Genomic DNA, 27,557 nt, shown 5'->3' on the forward strand with positions numbered 1-27,557 from the left:
TGTGTTCCATTCTTTTATTTTACATTTTCTTGGTTTTTATGTATAGCAATTGGACATTTTAAGCAGATTTTCAGGTTTTCAATGGCCATTTGTATTTCTTCCATAGAATGCCAAGTTCTATCTTTTGCCTTTTTCAATTGGACTACTTTTTTTCTTACTTATTTGAAGAGGTTCTTTATATATTTTGGACATTAATTTTTCATGGTATGATATTACAAATATGTTCTGTCTATTTGAGTATTGTTCATTTGGTACTCCTTTACATACTTGCATTATTTATCTGATTCCTATGTCTTTCCAACTAGATGACTATAAGACTGAAGAGCAGTGAGCGTGCCTTGTATTTTAAAATGTATCTCCTCACCTCTCCAGCCCCCAAGTTTATAGTAGAGTTACAAGTTCTATGTTCAATAAACTGAATGAATTATTATATAGGAAAAGCAAAGCCTTAAGTACATAACCACATGTTATTCAATATTTAATAGTCTGAGCAGTTTCCATTAGGATTCCTTCTTTCAAACACTCTGTCCATTATCCACTATTTTACATTATTACCATCAGAAGAAATCTGTTAGAAACCATATAAGACTGTCTAAAGTTTTATAGACCTTCCTTTAATTTTTGACTCCATGGATGAGAATTTGTCATAAACTAGGAGGAATGAACTCTTTAGAGATCCCTCATTATGATGCTTCTCTAAAACTTGGGCTTTCCTTCCCTCACTTATATCAGTCCTTCCACTCCCTTCATGACAGAAAAAGAAAAAAAAAAGGCAAGCATACTTCTATATACAAAGTAATTATTTTTTCTTTAAACACAAAAACTGTTAAGAAATAGACGAGCCATGGAAAGAATTACTTAAAAGGGGCACCTGAGTTAAGTGTCCAGCTCTTGGTTTCAGCTCAGGTCATGATCTCAAGGGTCATGATCTCATCGGTCATGAGACTGAGTCCCGTATAGGGCCCCATACTCAGTGCACAGTCTGCTTAAGATTCTCTGTCTCTGTCTCTGTCTCTGCCCCTGTCCCCACTCAGGCACGCATGCAGGCACACACACTCTCTCTCAAATAAACAAATAAAATCTTTAAAAAAATCTTTTTAAAAGAATTATTTAGAGGGGCGCCTGGGTGGCTCAGTGGGTTAAAACCTCTGCCTTCAGCTCAGGTCATGATCCCAGGGTCCTGGGATCAAGCCCCACATAGGGCTCTCTGCTCAGCAGGGAGCTTGCTTCCCTTCCTCTCTCTCTCTGCCTGCCTCTCGGCCTACTTGTGATCCCTGACTGTCAAATAAATAAATAAAATCTTTAAAAAAAAAAAAAAAAAGAATTACTTAGAAGTATTCTAAAAGCAGGGGCACCTGGATGGCTCAGTGGGTTAAAGCCTCTGCCTTCAGCTCAGGTCACAATCCCAGGGTCCTGGAATCGAGCTCCACAGCAGGCTCTCTGCTCAGCAGGGAGCCTGCTTCCCCCTCTCTCTCTGCCTGCCTTTCTGCCTACTTGTGATTTCTGTCTGTCAAATAAATAAATAAAATCTTAAAAAAAAAAAAGAAGTATTCTAAAAGCAGTAATAATTTCCTGTAGATATACTACAAAAATATAGTTAGTTTATAACCAGCAATAAACCAAATCAATCAGTTACCTAGAAATCTATTTTTTTAAACTCAGAGTATACCAGGAAATGGATTAAATAGATTAAAGTTAGTCTAAAAATTAAAATTAAATGCACTGTTGACTTTCAATGTATTTTTACAGCCAAGGTAGGCATTCAATCTGTTACTCTATAAAATCCAAAAATTAATCTGTATTAGGCCAACCCACCAGAAAGTTACACATGTGAGCTGCATTGTTTTATTAATTTCAACTGACTTTTTTCTTTACAGTCATGATGCCAATCTATACTGAAAAACTGTTGTTGGATTTATCATAAAGATGATAGTAAAAACACTGTCTATTATGTTACCCATCTTGAGCACACTACTTGTTTTTATTCTTCTGACCACTGCAAATTGTGCAACTGAATGTATTCTGCTTTTTGGGTTGGCAACTAGAAAGTTCAGAAACAAATGAGTAGTCCATGAGTGAGTAAGAAATTAAGGTGTGCATTTTGTTTATCAAGCTCGCCTTGGCTTAATCTTTTTCCTATCTTTGTTTTCTATTTGTGCAAAATTCTTTTCCTCACATATTTTATCTGGTTGTATAGTCTGTGTTTTTGTAAATGGTTTTAAATACTTTTGGGAATGAGCTAAGTGATGAAGCAATGGATATCGAACTAGAGAAAAGAGAGAAATCAAGGTGTAAGAGTAGAAGCTAAAAATAAACCTTCAACAGAATCACAGATTTTGTTCAATCTACAAAGCCTGGCATTACCTGGGCCATAATCCAACCTGGGGACTAAATTCCTTGAACTCCCTGCCTATCTCCATCTACCTTGAAGCTCCTGGTTTTAACATCTCTGACTTGTTGGCTCCTTCACTTTTTTTCCTGGACCCTACGTCATCTAAACCTTGACTGTCCTCTGCTTATAACTACCTGCATCTTGGCATAGAGACCTGAGTCCCTGTCTAATTTGCTGATTTTGGCCCCAGCCATGCTATAATTCCTCCCAAATGCACATATGATATAGGTTTTTATCACTTTTACCTTCCAAGCTGTACAGAAAGTGCTTTCTTTTAGAATCTTTCTGGAATGCATGAATCTTTTCAGAGTGTTGGAGTCTCCAGTGGTACGATTTATAGGCAAAGAATTCATAGTTCTCTGAAATTGAGCCAAGACTTAAAAATCTAGAGGAGCTACATACTCTTTAAGTGTCTATCTCCAACCAGAGGAAGACTGGGAGACGAGGACAAAAGAGCCTTCCATCAGGAGGCAAAAAAAGTTAAATAAAGAGATTGAGTCCTGCCATGACAATAAAACCCAATGGCTTTCCGGTTTATAATCACAGCATTCTAAATAGGAATCTGTAAAATCTAAAGAAGGCTTTTTAAAACCCTGCCCTCATTGATGATCTCCTCTCACATACCTTCATTTTCTACTCTCCACTTGCCCTTCGGCCTAACCTGATATTCCCACATGACAGGCCCTTTCACTGTCAAGCTGTGCTAACTGCCCTCAAATCCACTTACAGCTTAACTTTTGCCACTGGCTTCTGGTCCTCAACCCGCCACTACTCTCTTACAAAATCAGGCCATCACCATAGGTCAAATCAACAAACATCTGCTTCCCAATTTTCATTGTATTTATCCTTGTAAGTGCATGTGACAGTAGTAATAATAGTAGCTACTACTTATTGAGCACCAACTGCATGCTAGGGCACTTTGCCACATCATTTCTTTTCCTTATAGCACCCAATAATGTTGACATTATCTCAGTTACGAGAATTCACATATCTTATGCCAAATCACACAACCAGCAGGTAGAAGATTAGGGATTCAAATCCAGGAATGTTGGAAGAGTGGTTTCAAGGTAGCTGCAAATTCTCTACCACCACTCTACTAGTCAATTCTCAATCTCTTACTTAACTCAGGAGCATCTGATACAGTTGATCATTCTCTCTCTTTCAACTCCTTCTTGTGGCTTCTGGAGCACCACCCTTTTCCAGGTGTTCTCTTGCCTCAAATGGCCACTCCTTCTCAAATTCCTTTCCCGCTTTCTCTCCTTCTTTTCCATGTCTAAATGTGGAACTAGCCTTCAGGACCTTTTACCCTCTTCATCTACATCCACTGCCAGGAAGACTACTAGACCAATGAGATGAAATAACATGTACACTCGGGATGCCTGGGTGGCTCAGTTGGTTAAGCATCTGCCTTCAGTTCAGGTCATGATCCCAGGGTCCTGGGATCAAGCCCCATGTCAGGCTCTCTGCTCCTCCCTCTCCCTCTGAGGCTCTACCTGCTTGTGTTCTTGCGCTCTCTCTCTCTCTCTCTCTCTGCCAAATAAATGAATAAATAATAAAATCTTTAAATATCATGTACACTCTGATGACTCCTACATTTATGCCTCCAGCCCAGATGTCTCCATAGAACTCCAGACTCCTATGTCTCACTGCTTACTCATTATCTCTATTTGGAGGACAAATTTTCATCTTAAACTTAATGTCTGAAACAAAAGTCTTGATTCCTGCCCTATCCCCCACAACATCATCTCCTCCCACAGTCACCCCCACCTCAGAAAATGGCAACTCCCACTTTCTAGTTTCTCTAGCCAACAACCTTGAAATTTTTACTGTATCTTCTTTTTCTCTCATGTGCTATATCCAATCCCTCAGTAATCCTATCAACTCTGCATTCAATTTATATCCATAATCCAACTAGTTCTCACATCATTCACACCTTGATCCAAGTTGCCATTCTCTCTTACCCGGATTATTACATGTAAGAACCTCTTACCTTGTCTCTCTGCCTCTATTCCTACCACCACCTCCCTCCTATTCACTAGCATTCCAGTCTCCATGTAGTATCCAGATCTTTAAACGGAAATCACTTCATGTCACTTCACTACTCCAAACTCATAATGGTCTTCTATCTCATTCATAGAAAAATCCAGAATCATATGGAGGACTTAAGGCCTTACATAGTCTGTCGCTAGCTCTCTCTTCCATCATCTCCTACCTTTCTCCCTTTCTCTGTGTTCCAGCTGCCTTGGCCTCCTTACCATCCCTAAAATGAGCCCTCCTCCTTCCTATTTCAGGGCCTTTGCTCTTACTCTTTCCCAAGGCATGGCTTGCTCCCTCACTCCTTTTAGACTCTTCCCTTTATCTTATCAGACAGGCTTCACTCAGCACCTTGTATGATAGTAAATCCCACCCCAGCTGTCACTCTCTATTCCCTTTATCCCACTTTACTTTCTTTAGTTCAGGCACCTATCATCACCTAGCATAGCATATAATTTGTTATTATTTCTTTCCCCCCTTTAAATTATAAACTCCATGAGGACAGGGAATTTGATTTGTTCATTGCTACATCTGATACAGTGCCTGATCACAGTATACACTTAAGTTAATTGAATAAGGTGATTCCAAGCATCAGCTCAAACTTCATTTTTAAGTAGGTCACTATTTACACATATGCTCCTAAAGACCTGAAAAAGTTTTAATTAGGAAAGTCTTACATTTTGCCAAACTCATTTGGCAAACATTTTTACCCTGGGGTCATTCTTTCCTTATGTGTAATTGTGTGCCAGCACATTAATTTTTTTTCGACCACTTTCCAGTTGGAGAGTATATCCTTACCAAGTCATTTAATTCTTTCCTTGTTGATATACATACATATTTACAGTTGGGGTTTTTTTCTTTTTAATAGATATAAAAGTGCCAACATGTGAACTTTGGGAAGGAAGTGAAGGGTGGGGCCAGAAGAAGGACCATGATCTCCAGGGAATTGCCTCATCATCAAGGCAAACATGCAACACACTTTCCATTTGTTCCTTTAAAGTCATTAGAAGAATGGTGAGCTGTGCCAGGTCACGGTAGACCACTAAGGCAGGACTGATACCAAATCTAGTGATGAAAGGGACAGGTCAATCTCCCCACATTTAGCTCTCCTGCCACTGAAGCTGAACTTAGGAGTCAGAATATGTGGGACTCAGCCATGTATCTCTCTTAATTAGCCCTATCACCTAAGAAAATTCACTTCTAGCCTCTGGGCTTCTTCTTCTGCTTATAGCTGCATTGGATTTTATCAGTGATTTTAAATGTTTTGGGGTCCTAGACCCCTTTCAGAACTATAAGCTATTGTACTAATTTCTTAGGTCTGCCATAACAAAGTACCACAAACTGGATGGCTTAGAACAACAGAAGCTACTTGTTTCACAGCTCTGGAGGCTAGAAGTCCAAAGTCAAGGTATCAGTAGGACCACGTACCCTTTGAAATCTGTAGGGGAAGGATTCTTCCTTGCTTTTCCAGCCTGTGGTAACCCCAGATGTTCCTTGGCTTTCCAGCATAACTGCAATCTTCACATGGTTTTCTCTCTGTATCTCATACTGTCTTCCCTCTGTAGGTCTCTCTCTGTGTGTCCAAATTAACCCCCTTTTTTATAAGACCACCAATCATATTGGATTAGGGCCCACCCTAATGATCTCATTCTAACTTACCTATCTCTGTAAGACATTATTTCCAAATAAGGTCACATTCTAAAGTACTGGGGGTTAGGACTTCAACCTATCTTTTTTAAGGAATACAATTCAACCCATGAAACACAACCATCTTCCTAAAAACAGTCCATTTGCATTCAATCTTAGGAAATTTACAGGCCCTTTGAAGCTCAGCCACTTACTAGTTTTTATTAACTATATGTCTTGGAGCAAACCATAAGTCTTTTAAGCCCTCAATGCTCAATTCTAAAATAACAAAACTCTACTTATCAGAGTTGCAGTGGAGATGCAAAGAAATCCGTATAAGGCAGTAAGTGTAAATTGTGAAAAGACAAACAATTATAAAAGAACAATTTACAGTGGCTGAAATGGGGCCCAAAGCTATTGGTTTAGACTGGGGTCTCTAATTTTTTTTGATTACACATTTTACCAGTAAGACATTTTTGAATATACCCTCTAATAACAATTTTCTTTCTTATCAATTGTGTACAAGTGTTACTAAATTTAAGAATGGATGAGATGAAATGTTTTTTTAACATTATCCAAAATATTCTGCAGTTAAACAGAAACATGAAAAAAGCTCTACATCACTCAGCATCAGGGAAATACAAATCAAAACCACAATAATAAACCACCTCACACCAGTCAGAACGGCTAAAATTAGTCAAGAAACAACAAGTGTTGGCGAGGATGTGGAGAAAGAGGAACCCTCTTATACTACTGGTGGGAATGCAAGCTGGTGCAGCCACTCTAGTACGGAGGTTCCTCAAGATGTTAAAAATAGAGCTACCTTCCAACCCAGCAATTGCACCACTAGGTATTTACTCAAGGATACAAACATGGTAATTCAAAGGGGTACCTGCACCCCAGTGTTTATAGCAGCAATGTCCACAATAGCCAAAATATGGAAGGAGCCCAGATGTCCATCAACAGATGAATGGATAAAGAAGATGTGGTGTATATATATTATATATAACAGTATATATATAATATATAATATATAAGGGAATATTACTCAGCCATCAAAAAATCTTACCATTTGCAACAATGGTAATGTTGCAATTTTGTTTAGTAAATTCTGTTTTAATTTGACTTATGGGGGTCCTATACTAAACAAAATAAGTCAATCAGAGAAAGACAATTATCATATGATTTCACTCATACGTGGAACTTAAGAAACAAAACAGAAGATCATAAGGGTGGGGAGGGAAAAATAAAATAAGACAAAATCAGAGAGGGAGACAAATCATAAGAGACTCATAACTATACGAAACAAACTGAAAGTTGCCAGAAAGGGGTGAGGGGATGGAGTAACTGTGTGATGGGCTTTAAGGAGGGCAAGTGATGTAATGAGCACTGGGTATGATATAAGACTGATGAATCACTGACCTATACTTCTGAAACTAACAATACACTAGATGTTAGTTAATTGAGTTTAAATTTAAAAAGAATTCTGCAGGTAAGACTCTAGAGGTTTGATGGTACCATACTAATAACTTCCTGCATGATACACACTAAGGAAGAGGTTCATCACTAACATAAATCCATAGTTCAGATAGTCTTTGTGGTAATTTTGAATTTTTAAAAACTATTCCGTGTAAATACGATTACCTTGTCATTGTTTTTAGCCTGACATGGCTGATGAAGAGCTTGTCCTAAGAGGAAAAGTTTCATCATCTCAGGCATTTTTTCTGTTGCTCACTTATGCTTGCATTAGAATTAGATTCAATCTGATGTTTCTTTGAAGAAATCTTTTAAAGACACTGGTCCACTTTGTGAAGATTTAGCAGAAATTCTATGGCATTTGCCATATAACCACTTAACAAGGCACCTTTTACTTCAGTGCTTTCTAGGACTCTAAAATTGAACCCACAAGTGGGGCCTCCTGAACCCCTTGATGGAACTCCCTCATGATTCATCTGCAGATCAACCAGACAAAACCATCCAATGTTTAGACTGAGTAAACACACTAGTGTTGAACTTCAGACATAGTAAGAGGAAAGTATAATTTGTTTCTTGTTTTTTAGTTAAAAAATAAATAGAAGTCCTAGTATTTTCTCTCTGCACCCTGATGAATTGTTTTGTATCCTCCCATGTTGGGGACCACTGGAACAGTCAGTATCTCTACTTTATTCCTCTTCTCCCTCAAGTTTATGTTGACATGAATGAGTATATAAGGAACCCATGAGGCCAAGAGGGTGAGGTCTGAGGCAGGGGAAGTGTGGAAGAAAGTGGAGGAAGTGGTATGGGTTTGTTTCCTCTCTGGTTCCCTGGACTGATTAAAGGATGAGGACAAAAATAGAAAGAACTGCTTTTCAGGAGGGATTTGATGCTACTCTGATAGAAGAGGGTCAGAAGCTGACCAAAATGGAGAGGCTCTGAGCAAAAGTAGGGCTGCTCAGGGACCCAACTGACAGAGTGTGGCTCAGAGCTGAGGAAGGGGCTTACTTCCCATCTTCTGAGTGAAACACAGAGTTCTGGCATCCTGAAACTGGAGGTTTTAAGAGTAATCAGAACCAGCAGCCCCACAAGCAGGGGTGTTCTTATGGTTACTAAGTGGACAACATATAAGGGCAAAGAAGAGCCAGACAGGAAAGAAATGAGGGCAGAGGCCACATAATGATGGTAGCTCAAAATGGGTGTGGGCACAAATGGAGCACACCATTGAGGATTTCTTAGAATTTCTGGGCAATACTTTGGGGGACAGTGTAGGCAGAATAATGGACCCCAAAGATGTCCACGTCCTAATCCCTAGAATCTGTAAATATGTTAGGTTATATGGCAAGGGAGAATTAAGTTTGCAAATGGAATTGCAGTTACTGATCACCTGACCTTAAGATAGAAAGATTACTGGGGATTACCTGGGTAGGGCCAGTGTAATCACCAATATCCTTTAATCGGGAAGAGGGAAGCAGAAGAATGAGTGTCAGATTGATGAAATGTGAGAAAGACTTGACCAGCCACTGATGACTCTGAAGATGGAGGAAGGAGACATGAGCCAAGGAATGTGGGCAGCCTCCAGAAGCCGGACGAGGCAAGAAAATGATTTTCCCCTAGACCCTCCAGAATGGAAATCAGCTCTGGTCACTCCTTGATTTTAGCCCAGTGAGACCCCAGGTCAGACTTCTGACTTTAAAAACTATAAGGTAATAAATTCATGTTGTTTTAAGCCATCAGGTTTGTGATAATGTGTTACAGCAGCAATAGGAAGTTAACATAGGGGATGTGCAGCTCAGATCTTCCTATTTTGGAGTTTAGCCTGAAGACATAAGAAACACATAAATATAAACCAGTATTATCATGCAGAAGCTGAATGGCTTCCAGAAATTTCCAAATTAGCCTGGATCGCTGTGACTTGGTGGCAGACACCTCCTCAGCTCTTCAGGTACTATGCTTCCCATTCCCTCACTCTTCTGGAAGGAAGGAAACAAAGGGATACTTTCATCAGAGCTAAGTATGAACTGTAAAGTAAGGACAGACAGAAGATGCCATACCCACCCAGACTAATAAGTAATGTGGGGTGCATGTAGGAGCTTCCAGCCCAAGGGACAGGTGGCATAAAAAGAGGGGCAGGAGGGATTGGCAGTCCGACTCCTGATTTCGGCTCAGATCATTATCTCAGGGTCATGAGATCAAGCCCCACAGTGAGTTCCATGCCCAGCATGCTTAAGATTCTCTCCCTGCTCCCATGCTGGCTCTCTCTCTCTCTAAAAAAAAAAAAAAAAGAAGAAGAAGAAAAGAAAAAGAAAAATAATGAAAAACAAAAAAAGAATACAAAACCAAGGTAAGTGGGAGCTGAGGGTTCAGATACAAAAGAAGCAATAAGGTGGCAGGGTCCAGGAGGAACCCTCCTACCCCACCCCGTTTGCCTCGCTATTCCCTGAACTGGCCACTTGTTTGCGTAAAGCTAAAGAACAAAACCTGGGTGAGGCCTGGTGGAGATCAATGCCCACGTCTCACACCAGCACAAAATGTAATTCGGAGATGCCCACCTGCCCTCTGTGCAGGCGTGAAGGCCCTTTAAGACATGAGAAGCAGAGGATACTGCTCCTTGGATCATCTCCACAGTGCCTGGTCTTGCCCAGGTAGACACCTGGATTTTCTAGGAAACCCGCCTCAGCCTCACAGCACCTGTCTCAGGTAGGCCACCACAACTCTTTCTCAATGCCCAAGTACTACTTGTACCACACAGTCCCCTTTGTTCTAAGACGGCCAACTGACAGTTAAGAACCATCTACTTTCATTCCACACCCCATTCCAGAAGTCCTGAGTCTGGGGGAGAACTCAGAGAAAAAAATCCAGAGCTCTCTTTCCACACTGAACACTGTGAAGGAAGGGAGCCTTCCCTGGCCAGGCAGGTCTGCATGAGGAAAGGAATTCTTGGCTCAAAAGTCTAGAACAAGGGAGAAGAGAAACCTCTCATGTACCCACTTCCTATCTAGAAGCACACTGAGTCCTGCTAGGTACATTATGTAAGTATGTCTTGATTTCTACAAAAATACCACCTAGGGGTTGATGGGGTGGCCATTCTAACCCTCCCCTACCCCCAGGACTCTCCTAGGCGGAGCATCTCCCTTCCTCCTCCAACTCCCCACCCTTAATCATGCCTTTGGCAGCGCTCCGGGAGCAAGAGACTCAAAACGACATGAAGTCACTGTATCTTTTCCCTAGGGCTATCATTATAAAATACCACAAACTAGACAGCTTAAAACAATAGAAATTCATTCCCTCAGAATTACAGAGACCAGAAGTCCAAAATCAGTTTTAGCAGAGTCATACTCCCTCTGAAGCCTCTAGGAGAGGCTCTTTCCTTGCCTCCTCCAGTTTCTGGTGGCCTAGACTATTCCTTGGCTTGTGGTAGCGCTGTTGTCTTCCTGTGTGTCCCTGTCCTCGTGTGTCTCTGTGTATGTGTCCGCGTCTACATTTCCCTCTTCAAGTAAGGATGCCAGTCCTGTTAGATGAAGGGCCCACTCTGCTCCAGTATGACCTCATTTTAACTTAATTAATTACATCTGCAGTGACCCCATCTTCCAAATAAGGTCATATTCTGAGGTACTGAAGGGTTAGGACTTCAAGGTACCTTTTTGTGGGGAACACACCACCATTTAGTCCAAAGCAGTCATGGTTGACTATTCTGCAGGAATTCTCTTTTCTACTTTAATGTTCTTCATAATGTGCGATACAGTTTTATCTGTATCGTCTGTTATTTCTCAATTCTCAACCACAGAGTGGGGATGGAGAAGGCAGGAACCAGAATTCCCAGCAGAGATTATAGCTTTGAAATACAAATAAACAAACAACAGTCAAATGGTTATTTCTGGGCAGGATTTTTCTCAACCCCAGTTATACCTTAGAATCACTTGGGGAGGGGCGCCTGGTGGACTTGGTTGGTGGAGCATGTGACTCTTGATCTCAGTGTTGTGAGTTTGAGCCCCATGTTAGGTGTAGAGATTACTTAAAAATAAAATGTTAAAAAAAAATTGAGGGCGCCTGGGTGGCTCAGTTATTAAGCATCTGCCTTTGGCTCAGGTCATGATCCCAGGGTCCTCGGATCAAGCCCCACGTCAGGCTCCCTGCTCAGCAGGAGGCTGCTTCTCCCTCTCTCATCCACTTGTGCTCTCTTTCACTATCTCTGTCACTAATCTGTCTCTCTCTCCCAAATAAATAAAATCTTTAAATTTTTTTTTTGATCTGAGAATTATCTGGGGCAACTTTGAAATATAAAACAATATGCATGTTATTACAGGGTTGCCTGGGTGGCTCAGTGGGTTAAAGCCTCTGCCTTTGGCTCAGGTCCTGATCCCAGGATACTGAGATCGAGCCCCGCATCGGGCTCTCTGCTTGGCAGGGAGCCTGCTCTCCCCGGCCCCCCGCACTCTGCTGCCTCTCTGCCTACTTGTGATCTCAGTCTGTCAAATAAATAAAATCTTTAAAAAATATATATATGCATGTTATTACAAATACGTATCTGGGTAAGTTAGTTATATATTTATATAAATGCTGCTCTTGACCCCAGATCAATTACACTGGACTCTCTGGGGGTGGTATCCAGGTGCTGCTATTGCTTAAAGCTCCCAGGGGATTCTAACCTAGAGCTAAAACTGAGGAATCCTGTTCTGGGTAACTCACTACTGCAGGGAACTATAGGGAACCACTGCAGGGACCATCCCTACCAGCTGGGTGACTACTCACATTCCTCTGTACTGAGCCCCTTCAGAATGTAGGGAGGAAACTGAAGAAAATAGTTTATATAGGCCCAGTTATCTGAGTGTAAAGCATTCTGCTTAAGGGTGGTGCCATTTCTGCCCCTCTGACGGGTGAAATGATGGACTGGTGACAGAGCAGGACCAGAAACAGTACCCAAGTGTCCATCCCAGTTTGAAATGCCAACTTCAGGAGCATTAGGGCTCTGCCTGGGTAGCACTCTCTTGAAATAGTTTGAGTATGGTACCGAGAAGGAAGCCATTATTCCAAAGGGGTCTGACTAGGACATAGCCAATGTAGGGGTGGGGTGGTATTTGTTCTCTTAAACCTTATGTTAACCACACAGGATTATCTTACTGTTTGACTCTGTTGGACTTACAGCTACAATCAAATTCATTTTTCCCCTGTGGGTTATGAAGCCATGGCTGGCAGCCAATAGAGCTCACCAGGGTTTCTGAGTTACTGGTTAGAAACCCTCATTGTTCTTTACAACTGAGATCTTTTGGGGTTCCCAGTCTGTCATCCACCATACCAGCTACCCTTCCATGAATGTGTCTAATAGGCTAACAATGTCCTCTAACTCATTACAAATTGCAAAACATTCAACAGACAGGGTGGTCAGCAGGACCCTGCCCGAGGCCTCTGCCCGAGGCCTCTAGGACTTCCTTTGCCACGTTGACACTGACACCATTATTCAACATTCCTTAATACAATCTTCCTTGGGTATGACCCATTACTACCACCATTCTTTAGCCTATATTTTTCTATCGTGGCCACAAAGATATCACAACAGATTTTACCTAAAGGCAAAATTACAAATATATTATGTCTAAAACACTCTCCATTTTGTACCAGTCTTGCCCTAATGCCAAACAAGGACATTAACCTGACATGTCTTACTTTTAGTGAACCCATGCTAATTCCTAGTGATCACAACTTTTGTTTCTAAGAATTCACAAACTATTCAAGGAAAAGAAGAAAAATCTTAGTAACTAGTTCATAATGAAAGTCAAGCTCACCAGGTGGTAATTTGCAAATTCTGCCTTCTTTCCTTTTTTGAAGAATTGTAGCACATCCTCCCCTTTCCACTTCCTGGACACTGTTCCTGTTCTGCAGAATTCTTCCAAGATCACTGATAGTGGGTCAGCAGTCTTACCTGTATATTCTCTCAGTACCTGGGCTATCACTCCTCCCAGCCAAGAAACCTGAACTCATCTGAAACAAATAAGTGCTCTCCTTACAATCCCCTTGACTGGCTTGGGTTTCTATCTCCGGTTGCTAATGTTTTTAGTCTTTCCAGGCTGGGCTAGAAAAAAAGTCATTCTCTTTGGTGGAAAAAAATGGGAGCAAACTGGAGCCCAATCTAGATTCAGTGCTGCCTAGAACTCCTACTCCTGTCCCTTTACCTGGGGACAAGAAATTTCCAGAACCTGGGGAAAGTCTGTACCTATCAAGGGAGCTAAAGGGACCTCCCTATAAAGGGAGCTAAAGGGGGAGGCAGCCAAACCCCCATCACACGACTCAAAGCCAAGCACAAAGCCATCACAAAGATGGAATTGACAGGGAAGGAAAAGCACTGCAGCCTCAGTAATCTTCAGAGGATGACAGCATCACTACTCGTCGTAGACACGGGGAGTAGAGACCAAGGCCAGCTCTGGTTCCCAATGGACAGTTCATGTCATCACATTCACAGGTGTGTATGGGGGTAGGGAGAGAGTCCCTATCTCTTAGGAGTATGTCTATTAACAAAGGAGTTGTGAAATGGATATTCACGGCCCAGTCCTTCAGACAGGTGCAGTAGAAGTAGTAAGGATTTACTGAAAATCAGTCTTCGTTCTCTCTCAATTCCCCATACAATCATCAATCAATCAATTAGTTAAACTTTCAAATGACTGATCTCAGGATGGCTCCTTTGAATAGGAGTTTTCAATTCTTGAAATACAAGGGAAAGCAAATTCCTTAAAATACAACTATACCCAGAGATTTTTTTTCTGGAAGCACCCAGCAAAAATCAAATGCTTATTTGTTCTGAGCACTTTACACTGATTAACCGCTCACAACAATTCTGTGAAGCTGATAGTATTCACACCTTCATTTTACCGAGGAGGAAGCTGAACCACAGAGACATTAAGTAACTTGGTCAAGTTCATACAGCTTGAAAGCAATAAAGCTGGTATTTGAACCCACATAGACTGACTGTAGAACAATTACCTAGTGGTAAACTGATTGCAAAAATGGGACAATTTTCTACCCCTTCCTGCATCTATGCTTGGAATCCTGTCACCAATGTGAGAACAACCCTGTCTAGCCTACTAGAGGATGAGAAACCGCACAGAGCAGAGCCAAGACATCCTAGCCAAGGCCATCCTAGACCAGCAGACCCCAGCCAAATCCCCAGCTAACCACATATGCATGAGTAAGCCCAGCCAGGATCCACAGAACCACCCTGAGACCTGACAGACTCATGAAATATAATAACTGAATCCTACTATAAGCAGCTAAGTTTGGGGGTGGTTTGTTACATACCAGTAAAGAACTGATACACAAATGCTTGACCACTACACTACATTTTCTTTCTGATGACGCTGGCTTCATCTGACTCTAAGATTCTCCTGGAAAAGAAAGTTTCTGCTGTGAAAACCCGTCCTCTAGACTACTACCTAATCTCTCTTCCTCCTTGTGTTGCCCCCTGCCCTACCACTATGCCAACTTATCGAGACAGTTTATAAATATTCCTCACCTTTAGTCCCTAGTTTTTTCTGGAATCAAGAGGAAAGTAGGGTACTTCAAACCCTTTGGTACTATTTTGAGCTCTGTTTCCTTCTCTATCCTCTTTGCCCATCTCTCCATCATTTAGGAGGTAAGCTGGAATTAGCCAAAGTAAGTGGTGCCAAAATAATGAAATCAGGGTAATGAGGGAGAAAGCATGTAGATAGTGCTGTAAATCAATACCTCTCCTTCTCAGGCCCTTCCCTTCTCTTGGGATAGGCTTCTTACTCAACATGGATAGGGACTGGCAGTCCCTGAAGGCACACTTCTGCTTTGCCACCTGATCCCCGTGAAACCTTGTAGAGCTGAACTCTCCTTGTCTGCCAGGATTCAGGGGGGCAGCAAGCTGCACCTCCACAGGAACTAACAGCCCCTGCTGCTCAAGTCAAATTAAAAAAGAGTTTGGAAACATGTTCCGCAGAGTGGAAGCCTTCTTGGGCATTTCTTCCAGCTGCCTCCAGCTACTGTGTTCCCAAGGAAATGGGGGAGAAGGGACACCCTTAAGGCATCCTGAGGGATAGGGACCACAATCCACTAAAAATGGGACTAGAAATCTCCCAAGGAAAGAAGAAGACTCATAAAAGACTACTGCTTTTTCCACTGGAGTATTTCAAAACTTTATTTTCTGTTAGGCACTCAAAAAATGCTAAATGATGCTAATTCTTCTAGCTCTTCTTGCTTTAGGAGTGAAGCCGAGATTGTGAGGGTTCATTGCTCAAAAGGCCAATAGCTAAGTGACCTGGGTTGGTGAAGAGAAACCAAAATTCCCTGGGGCAAATCTAGCCTTACTGTGCCATTAAACACCCACCCCCCTCACTCATTACACTTCAACAACAATAGTTTAGTTTTAATTTCTTTTCCTTATATTTCACAGCCCTAAGGGAAAATGTCCTGTGACAATTCTGTAATAGTAAGACAATTACTGGTGACTCAGGGCTCCCTGCTGCCTCTGCATCCTCTCGCAGCTGAGGAGCAGGCTTCCCACGTAGGAACAATTTGCTTTGTGAATTAGTAAAGTCAGAATAAAAAGAATCTTTACCTTTAAAAAATGACAGAAATCCAGATGAAATTTGACGAAAATTTAGCTCAAGGATTCTGTTTCAGAACAAGAGTCAATTGTAGTCAATTGTGGGTGCCTGAGGAAACCTTTCAATTAAACTCACAAATATTTCAACTGGGAATTTACCTCTTCTGAGCCCACCACCCACATCATCCAGGAACCCCAAGAGTATCCTTCTTGATTTCTCCTCCTTGTTTCTCTTTTTCTGCTGTCCAATTTCTTCCCTTTTCACCTTTGACAATGAATAGGGGAGAAAACAGTAAAACTGTGCTCCACTTGAGAGAAAAACTGACAAACCCTGCCTTACAACTCAAACACTCAACCAGAGCTTAACTGAGAGTGAACAGTTAGAGATGTCCTAGGTTAGAGGGCATAGTCATCCCCAAATTCCCAGCAAACTGTGTTCTAAAACACTTTTGTGAATGGGTAGTTTAGAGCTTAGACACCTTTTTCCCCATAAGCGTAGAGTTCTAGGGATAGGCTAAATCCTCAGACTCAACTATAAAACTCTACATGGCCACAAGGGTAATAATGCACTCAAAGTGAGAACTTTAGGTGTTACACTGCCTCCTTCTATTTAAACTCTAGTTTAAGTTAAACTCCTTAAACTTTAAAATAGTTTCCATGAGAGAATGCATGAGAGGATGCCAGAAACAGATTTCCACTTACCCAAGAACCAAAATGAACTTTTCCTATTTAAAAAAAAAAAAAAAAAAAAGAGTTAGGTGAAGGGGGAGGAGATTCTGGCTCTACCAAAGTAGCCCTGATGTGGCATGTGCAGGTTTTCCAAGGAGGGTAGGATGGGACAGGAACTTCTGGGTACCAGTGATAACCTGAAATGCCTCTCTGCTTTTAAATAACATATATTCTTCAATTCTTTAGTTCAAACACTTGTCTTAAGTGCTCCAAATTAGGAACTAGAAGGCAGTTACTTAGAAGGGAGTTTGGAGAAGAAAGGGATCTTTGGTCTGGGGGTCATAAATCAATCAATGAGCCAAGGAAGACCTACGTTCACCTGTGATGACACTCTTGATTTCTGTTCTTCAATTTCATGGCTGACACAATCATTGATGCCAATAAAATTCTAACCCTTGGGTTTATAGTGGCAGTTTAAATTGGGAGCAAAAAGAATGATGCTGGATTATCAGCTTCTTAAAGACTAGGATGTCCCATTTATTTCTGTATACTCCAGTCCCCTTAGTGCTTCACTCATAATTCATCGATGAATAAACATAAAAGGGGCTTTAACTTTTCAATGTTCAAAGTTAACCCTTGAACAACATGGACTTGAACTGAGTAGGTCTATTTACAGGTAGTTTTTTTTTTTTTTTCAGTAAACATGGTACAGTGCTGTAAATGTATTTTCTCTTCCTTATGATTTTCTTAATAACATTTTCTCTTGCTTAATTTATTGTAAGAATACAGTATATAATACATATAACATACAAAATGTGTTTTAACTGACTGTTTATGTTATCTGTCAGGCTTCCAGTCAATAGTAGGCTATAAGTAGTTCTGTTTTAGGAGACTCAAAAATTAAATACAGATTTTCAACCTCAGAGGGTTGGTGCCACTGCTGTGCAAGGATCAGCTATAGTTGTAAAACATGTAGGCTTTGGAGTCAAAGTTCTCAGATTCAAACCATTTTCCTCCTGGGTGCATAAACAGGGGCTTTCTCCCTGGGCTTCCATTTTTCTCCTCAAGGAAAAAAAAAAGGGTGGTGATGGTCTCTACCTCACAAGGTCACTGTAGGGATTGATGCATTTATATTTGTGAAACACATAGCACCACGCCAGCCACAATCTAAACTATTACTATTTTTCCATCATCATTTAGCTAGCTACCTAGATTCTACCCCAAATTAGTTTCTCAGGGAATTTAGAAAACATGAAAGTTGATGGTATAGTGGGTTGAACTGTGGCTCCCAGAAGATTGTCCAATTGGAGCCTGAGAATGTGTCTTCATTTGAGATAAAAAAATCTTCTGCAGATGTAATTAAGACAAGGGTCTTGAGATGAGATCATTCTGGATTAGGATGGGTTTTTCTAAACCAGTAACAAGTAACTTTCTAGGACATGACAGACAAGAAGACATCAAGAGACAGAGAAGAAAGCCACATGAAAATGGAGGCAGAGATTGGGATTCTGCTGCCACAAATCAAAGAATACCAGAAGTAACCAGAACTTGGAAGGGGCAAGGAAGAATCCTCCTCTAGAGCCTTCAGAAGGAGCATGGCTCAGCCATCATTTTGATTTCGGACTTCTGGTCTCTAGAACTGTGACAGAATACGTTTGTATTGTTTTAAACCACCAAATTTGTGGCAATTTGTTGTGGCAGTCTTAGGAAAATAATGTACAGGTTGGGTACAGTTCGGAACAACCTAAGTTTGGTGATGAAAACAAGCCCAAACATGAGCTGGTAATTATCATGAGGTTCTTTTTTCAGCATACTGTAGGGAAACTTCTCTTTAGGAAGGGAAAATCACTGGCTTCAGAGACTGGAATGTTCAGGCCATTCTGTCCCATCTACTCCCAGCCAAAGACATTTGGCTAGGAACCCTGAAAACATTCTGCATTTTTCCACAAGGAATGAAGTGGAAGTACTTGATGTGTGGTAAGACAGTGGACAGAATCAGCCTCTATCTGGCCCCAAATAAATGGGCAAGCAATAGGGCTGTTAGATGGTGTCCAATAAATACACTCGCACTGGTCCCCACTGCCTTTCTGATTCCCATCCATGGAGGTCAAAGAGGTCATTAGCCAAAGATTCCAAGCTAAGGAAAGCTATCTGATTGCCAAGAGAGCAACATAAGTGTATATGTTGAGATAAAGATCCTCTCCCAACTCTATGGGTTGTTGCAATCACATCTATGAAACAGATCTCCTTTTAAGTGAAAAATACATCCAGGTCTGGAACTAGAGGGTATTATGCTTAGCGAAATAAGTCAATCAGAGAAAGACAATTATCATATGATCTCCCTGATATGAGGAAGTTGAGAGGGAACGTGGTGGGGTTGGGGAGTAGGAAAAGAATAAATGAAACAAGATGGGATCGGGAGGGAGACAACACATAAAAGACTCTTAATCTCACAAAACAAACTAAAGGTTGGGGGGGCGGGGAGGAGGGGTAGGGAGAGGGTGGTTGGGTTATGGACATTGGGGAAGGTATGTGCTATGGTGAGTGCTGTGAAGTGTGTAAACCTGATGATTCACAGACCTGTACCCCTGGGGCAAGTAATACATTATATGTTAATTAAAAAATTTAAAAAATATATGTCCAGGTCATCTGCAAGATCCTTCTAAGCCTTTGAAATTTTAAAGGAGTCCTCAGGAGAGTCATCAGAGAGATGGTGTCAAATCCACGGATGCCCAGAGAAAGGGTTTTCATTCTTTGCCTCTCCTATAACTTCTAGAGAAAAATACCAGCAGACAGAGCAGCAACTGTCAGAGAGGGGTGACTTTTTTTGGAGCAAAGGCATTAGACAAGATGACACACGCTGAAAGGTTCAGCAAATAGCGGGTGCTGTCATAACAGCAGATAATTTCTGTGTGTTTGCGATGTGAGAAAGACCGTGAGTCACGCAGTATTTCAAAGACAGGTCACGATTACTCCATGTGTCATCTTCTAACGTGAAGGTCAAAAGAAAGGGGAAGGTGCTCCCAAAGAAATGGAGGCAGAGAAGGGAAGAGCAAGGAGACCTGGGTGCAGGCAATTCAACCACATCCAGGCAGGTCTCGCTTCATAGTTCCTGACAGTGTCCAGGGAACCTATGTAATTATCTGCTTTGTTGACATCTGAGGCTCTCACCTCACATGCAAGCAACACTTCATTGATTCCTAAGTCCTTTGTAACTTGTGAAAGTCAGGTCTTCCCTTACTCAGTAAAGGGTTTCTTTTCTTCCCTTATTTTGGTAATTTACTCAGTTTATTACTGGTTAAGAAGGTTGTAAAGGGAAGAGGCAAGTGAGGAAAGACACATACAGTGCCAAGAAGCCACATACAGTGTTCTGGATCCCAGAATACTCTGAAATGGACCTCACTGCTTAACTGAAGGGAATTCCAGAATACCTAAAACACTCATAACCAAAGAAGAAAAAAAATTAGAAGCCAAACGGATTCAAAGGATTTTTGTCGTTACTTGCCATTTTCTTTTCTCCATCAGGGAAGAAAATGCTGAGAGAATGAGAGAGAGAGAGAGAGAGAGAACCCCATGGAGCACACAGGTAAATCTGAGTGCCTATTTAAAATACGTAAATGCTTAATTTTTCCTCTCTATCAGAGAGATTTTCTGAGGAAATGTACATTTTTAGCACTCAAAATTAAAATAGTATGCACACACACGCGCTTTGTCAATTCACAATACTTTGTAAGAGAACTGCATGATTCTAATTATCAGGGTAATTTTTAAGTAAATAACTTAATGAGTATAAAAAGCTATGCAGTGTATAAAATTATGCTACATTAAAAAAACAACAACAACACAAAACACCTCTATCCTTCCTGCCCAGGGAATGTCAAGCTGACTGTTAAGGTTGGGACAATGGCAAGTGTTCAGCACATATAATCACACTAAGGATCTGCTGACTGATTATTGTTGACATTACCTAGTTCAATCTGATTCATCACTTGGGCAGGAACCAAGAGATGTTGTAAAAGGGCAGGAGGTTACATTGGGAGGAGAAAAAGAAAGTTTCAAGCTATGTTTGGATAAGAATCCTTGTTGCCCCTGAGATCTTTTTCTAGCAATTGTCTTGTTCCTGGGGTTCACCCTGCCTGGAAGCAGACACTGGGGGCTTGGTTATTTGTGTTTCAGATCTGGAAGTTTCTCCCAAGATGGAAGAAGTGGGATCCAGAGATTACTAGGGACCAGAGACGTGGCTGCGCAGAAGCAAGCTCAGAGGAGTCAATGGAGACCAAGTCTATTTAAACATGCACACGCATGTGCGTGCACACACACGCACACTCACATAGCCCTTCTACGCTGCCTCACATTTACCACCCTACGACATTTTTGAACAGGTGGTCTGTACACAAACACATGTTAAAAAACGGAAAGAAAAAAATACACCCAAGTAGATGATCTCTTATCAAAAGTACTATCTTGCTAATCAGAAGCCACACCTTAATTCTGCTCTTTGGGAAATTATGTGGTCTCAGTAAATAAACTGTGAAAAGTAAATGATTTGTAAAAAATCAAAGCACATATACAAATCATCCCAGACACCATTTCTCATTTTCTGACATATTACTGCATACAATACTGGTTTTGGTCCTGCATTCTTACATCGTTTTGAATGATCACCAGACCATTAATTTTAAAAGTCAGTCGCTTTGTCTGTTCTTCTAATTGCCTGGACTTGTTTTTGTACTTTGGAAAAGGCAAAAAGACCAACCCTGAGTTGGGTGGAATCATTTTTGGAATAATGGTGGGTGGTTGTTCACATCTGGATTAGGTATAAAACGATAACATTATGATGATGAACGCCACAGAGCCTCATCTGCATATAAATAGACCTAATCAGAAATGCAAATTGCAATCAAGCGAAATTTTTAAAGGCTGTGTGATTGTACAGATAAGGAAAGGTTAACACTTGCATTGTTAAAGTAGTGAGCCCGCCCAGAGTCTTCCTTTGAGAGAGAAATGTTTTCGAGAGTATAAATCTCTTAATCTGCAACCCAGCCCTGGACAGAGCTCCCTGATTGCTTCTTTTTCGGTAACCAGAAGCTTAAGTAGCCAAACAGCAGCCCAATTCGATGAAAAACAAACAACCAAACCTCTTGCACAAACCTCTTATGAATACATACAATAGAAAATATACTGGCATTTAAATGCCCTCCAAACGGACCTCTTTCAGCACAATGTCCCATTGAGATGGAAATCGGGACGGAGAGAAGGTCGTTTAACTGATTCACTTTTCTGATTTTTTTTTAGTGCTGCTCTGAGTAGATATGAAAATATAATACATACTTTTTCATCCCCAAATTTTCCTGAATATTTGAGAAAGAGTCAAACAAACAAAATGACCAGATGTGATTATATAATAAAAAAGAAAACCCCAGTATGTAAACAGATTACTTAATCCAAAATTGCATTTTAGTCCTCTGGTGCAAAGCACAATAAAGGAATATTTCAGAAAAATCAAAGTACTGAAAATATATGCAATGGTTACAACACGTCCTATTTTCTTGGGATATGTTGTCTTTCAGGAATATCCATCCTCTTTCCTCCTCCACTCCCCCTATTTTCCCAGAAAAGAAATACACTTTATAATCAGGCTTTCTCTGGTTTAGCCAGAAATTGTTCACGAACTATTTATTATTCCTCTTAACCAGCCTCTTTCACAAAGAACTAATGAGCCAAGAGCGCCATCTTGTGTCCTACCTTGGAATCTTAAAAAGCGTTTTCACAGGATGCATGTCAAAGAGGGGAGGGTCTCCATCCCCCAGTTCAATAGCTGTGATCCCCAAGGACCAGACGTCACACCGAGCGTCATAGGAAGAGTCATACTGCTGCTCACAAGCAATGACCTATCAGACAAAAGCAAAACACGTCAACCCCACTGCCACCTCTGATGTCCTAAAAGACCCATGGACTATCCGAGCCCCCTCTTAGTTCCTTTGGTTATTCTGATATTGAATCCCAGTGATAGTAAGGGATGTGTCATCTAGATGTTATTTGTATGTGACTGATTTGTCAGCTCGATGTTCATTAACTTTTTAAAATATTTCAGTACAATAAGCATGCATTCAACCCTCCGGGTAGCAAACACAGTGCAAGAGGAAGCATGAGGGTTCATACCTCACTAAGCCTGCTCTGACATCCCTTAAGGAAAGGCTTTGTCTGCCTTCACCTTATTACCAGCTGCTGAATTAACAGCAAGGAACAGTTGTTTGCAAAGATGCTTGTTTCCTGCACAAAATCCCCAGGAGTGTGGCCAATTGAGCAGAAAGATGTTTGGAATTCTGGAAGACTGATGTCGTTAACATAAAATAGGAACCACTCCCTTCCATCCCTTTTCTCTAAGAATAGGGATGCCCTATTGGCCCCTTCTGCAAACCCCAGCAACTGGTTTGTAGTTCAGTAGCACCAGCTGCATCCGTTACTGGGCTGACTGTGTACAAGAGCAGCAGAACCAGAAATGTCCCTGGGCTTGTCCCTGGTTTGGGGAGCATGGAACCCTGTGAGGAAACCTCTTTCTATCAGCCTTTTGAGTTAGACAGGAAAAGCCCCTCCACTGAGACTTGGGGCTGTCACAGTGGGACTGGAAGAAAGCTGGGGTAGACCAGAAAATGTGGAAGTACCTGGTGTCCCTATTTGACCCCAAGTCTGTCTCCTCAACCAAGGATGACCCTTGGCTACAGGCAGGTAGGAAATTTTGTACTGCTCTAAATGACCTATGCGGTAGACAAGTGACATCACTGAAGAGCCCTGTGGGGCCAGAGTGACAGGCCTGCCTGCCCTGTTAGGCCACTGGAAGGTATTTGGCTTTGATTCTGAGTAAGATGGGCCAAACGGCTATGAAGAGCAGAGTGACAGATTGTGCTTTCATGTTAGCAGATCACTGTGGCTGTTATGCTGAGGATACATTAAAATGGGACAGGAGTAGAGGAAGTAAAACCAGTTTAAAATGCTACCACAAAAAAAAAAAAAATGCTACCACAAGAATCCAAACTACAGACAGTGAGAAATAATCAGACTGATCACATAATTTTGAAGGCAGAGCAAACTAGATTTGCTGACTGGGGCTTATGAGAAAGAGGAGTTGAAGACGAGTCCACAGTTTTTGACATGAGCAGTTCTAGAATAGAACTGGTATTTGATGACATGGGGAAGACAGGAGGAGGAGAAGCAGCTTCGGGTTAAAAGGCAGGAGCTCCACTGTGGACATGTTAAGTCTGAGATGCCGGTGAGACTTCCAGATGGAGAAGTTCATTTTTGCTGGGTGAGTCTTATACCTGACTAATGACCTGGAGAACAAACGTGTGTTGTTTTAAGCCTCACATGTGCAATATTACAATGGTAGTGACAGAAAACTATTATATCTCCTCTTAGTCAGACCCATTTAATTGGCCTTGCAATGCCAAATAATGCCTACCGTCTTGCCTGAGACCTGGTGCTTTTGCTTTTATCATTGCCCTCTACCCTTCTCTTCTGGTTTCTGAACCTAAGTACCTCTTTTCATGTTCCTGCATCCCTGGCCTGAACCCAGCCCTATCCTCTGAATAGACTAGCCTGCCATAGAATATCCTGTCATTTTATTTATTTTTTTTTAAATTTATTTATTTGACAGATAGAGATCACAAGTAAGGAGAGAGGCAGGCAGAGAGAGAGGAAGGGAAGCAGGCTCCCTGCTGAGCAGAGAGCCTGATGTGGGGCTTGATCCCAGGACCCTGGGATCATGACCTGAGCCGAAGGCAGAGGCTTTAACTCACTGAGCCACCCAGGCGCCCCAATATCCTGTCATTTTAAAAACATGATTTTCAAGTGTGCATTCAAACCAAAGTTCAAATAATTCCAACTTCAGAAGCAGAAGCCATTTCGCAGCCTCCCCAAACCTCCCTTCCATACCCCAATCAGGTGAGAAACACTGCTATTTTTAAAGATCTCCAGAGAAGACTATTCAACACCTTCCCTTTCAGAAATGACATTTCTAAACATGTGGAACAAACATAATTTTAGACCTATCAATCAGCAAACAGTTCACCATTCTTACATGTTCCTAAGAGGGAAAGAAAAATAAGACTCTGTCCTTCTCCAGCAAAAGCTACAGCCAATTAAAATTTAAAGTGAACCTATAAAAAGTAAATGACAAACCATGTCCACTCTAAATGTCCTAAGACAATGTGAACTAGCATGTCCAATAAAGGATACGAGATCCAAATGCTTGGGATATTAGAGGGAGACCATGCCTGGGGAAGCAAGACAACAAAAAGCGTCTAGTGCCCAAAGTCCACACTTTCTGGGAGGAAATTCAAATCAACTTCTAGCCATCTTGGATGTGACACAGAAAGCAAGTCCAAGAACCCACCCAAATGTGAGAACGGAGATATCCTAATGTTTCACAAGTGCAGTCATAAAATATTCAAAACATTTATCTGGTTTCAACTTCTCTTTACAGACAGATCTTATCTTCGGTTCCATCTGACTAATAGTATCTTTTGGCCAAATTCTCCTCCCGAAACTTAGTTTGTAATTCAACAAAGAAATTCTTTAAGATCAGCCTTCCAAAGAAGTTTACAGAAAATTTTGCTACTAAAATAATTCACAGATAATTACTGAGTACTCATGAGTCAGGCATGGTACCAGGTCCTAGGGAGGGAAAGCTAAGTTCACACATTTAATCTTCACAATTTAATTTCACATTGTGAATTTAAATTCACAATTTAATCTTCCTAATCTTCTTTGAGGTAGGTGCTATCCTCACTTTGCATAGGTGTGGAGACTGAAGCATAGCACAGTTAAATAGCTTACCCATGGCCCACAGCTAGTCATTGTCAAAGCCAGAATTTGAATCCAGGCAGAGAAGAGACAAGTAAACAAATCATTACAATATGATAAGTGTTCTACACAATAAAGGTTATGTTCAAAGAATGGCTGAATTATCAGCTTCTGCACTCATATTTTGAATAAATTAACCAGGTTTCTTGAGATTTTTGTCACTTAAACTCCCATCTCCTTGGAAGGAGTCTCTTTCAGGAGCAAACCTGCACAGAAGTAAAAGACCCCTTATGTGAGCTACGTGTGTGATGGGATTCACAGACACACCCTAAGAGGATGCACCACAGCTGGGGTCAGCACATCCTGGACCTGGATTCCTTCTCTATCCAACACCAAAATCTACAACTATTTCTTAAGAAGAAGTAACCCCATTCTCCTCAGCACAGTATTCTCCTTATTTCTAGGTAAAATAAAGTTGCATTAAGAATGCTTAGATGGGGGCGCCTGGGTGGCTCAGTGGGTTAAAGCCTCTGCCTTCGGCTCAGGTCATGATCTCAGGGTCCTGGGATCAAGCCCTGCATCGGGCTCTCTGCTCAGCGGGGAGCCTGCTTCCTCCTCTCTCTCTCTGCCTGCCTCTCTGCCTACTTGTGACCTCTGCCTGTCAAATAAATAAATAAAATCTTAAAAAAAAAAAAAAAAAAGAATGCTTAGATGGTCCATTGGCCTTTGGTTCCCTTGCCCAAAGGAGAAGGCAACCTTTCAAAGAGCTCTCTGAATCAGATGTTCTGCTACTCTCCTAAGAAAAGGAGACTGGCAACAGCAAATAAGTATATGGTGCTGAGATCAAGTTTCCCAGGTTCTGTAAGTCATGTTTAACATGAGGGGTAGAGAGAAACAGAGTGAGATGGCATGGACTCAGGCCCAGAACCCCAAACACCTCAGTCTCTTATATCTCTTCACCTCACTTCACTATCACCACCCCAAGAAGGAGACATGCCCAAGGCAAGTGTATACATACACTCCTTGACCTCAAGCCTCTGCTTCAATCATAGGAGTATAAACGATGTTGGTGGCAGTGGAATAGGGAGGACAGAATAGGTATAAGAAAGAGCTAAGGGAAGACCTGCAGGATTGGTCTTCCCTTGAAGAGGGATTTAATATGGGAGGTTAGGGAAAGGGACACACCCAGAAAGACTGACATCTTGATCCTGGGTGATCAGGAGAATGATGGTGCCGTCAGGGATGTCAGGAGGAGAAGTCAGTTTGGCAGGCAGTATGACAAGTTCAAATTGGGTCCGAGTTCTACCCCTCACCAGATGTAGAAAAATCGCTTGTACTCTTGGGAACTCACTTTTTTTCACATAAATGCGATAAGAAAAGTGAAATTCTCTTAAGATCAGAAGCAGACGATATACTAAAGGGTAACAATAAAATACATGTTTTCAGTGACTACATGAAGTTTTATGTTACAGTAAATATATCTTACATCTCAGAACTCTATAGTAAATCTTCCTATTGTTAGTTGCCAACAAAACTCCTCAAAATCTGTAGTTTTAATACAGTTATAAGTACCAGAAGCAGATACCAGGTTGTTTATCATAAACTTTAACAAATTTGTATGTCTATCTTAATCCAGTGTTGTGAATAGAAAACCTGCTAATAAATGTCAATTTTATAAAATATGGATTCTCCAAAGTTGATTTTAAAGTCCCATAGCATGGGGATAAAAATACATTATATGTTTATTAAATTTTAAAAAAATAATAAAGGCCCATAGCATGTTGGAGGTTGATGTGAAGAGGATGTGCCTTCTGCAATGTCCCATGAGACATGTATATGGGCAGTTACAAATGTTTAGTGTACCCAGCAAAGGCTAAGAGCATAGCATTAAATGATTCAAAACAGAGAGAGAGTCCTAGTACAGTACTTGCTAGTGGCCTAATGACTCCAAGATTAAAACATTCTCTTTTTGAGGTGCCTGGATGGCTCAGTCAGTTAAGC

The 27,557-nt window shown here is 41.2% G+C and overlaps 1 protein-coding gene across 1 annotated transcript in view; it reads right to left on the minus strand.

Annotated features, from left to right (window-relative positions):
• MYO3B (myosin IIIB) overlaps positions 1 to 27,557 on the minus strand; it is a gene marked incomplete at both ends in the record, with an annotated part of 377,682 nt that overhangs the window by 320,524 nt on the left and 29,601 nt on the right. Inside the window, one exon of the mRNA XM_080799209.1 lies at positions 22,500 to 22,645. Coding sequence (XP_080655335.1) covers positions 22,500 to 22,645 — 146 coding nt within the window. The remainder of the gene's footprint in view (positions 1 to 22,499; positions 22,646 to 27,557) is intronic.

Source organism: Martes martes (assembly GCF_963455335.1).
Source record: "Martes martes genome assembly, chromosome: 3".
NCBI lineage: Eukaryota > Metazoa > Chordata > Mammalia > Carnivora > Mustelidae > Martes > Martes martes.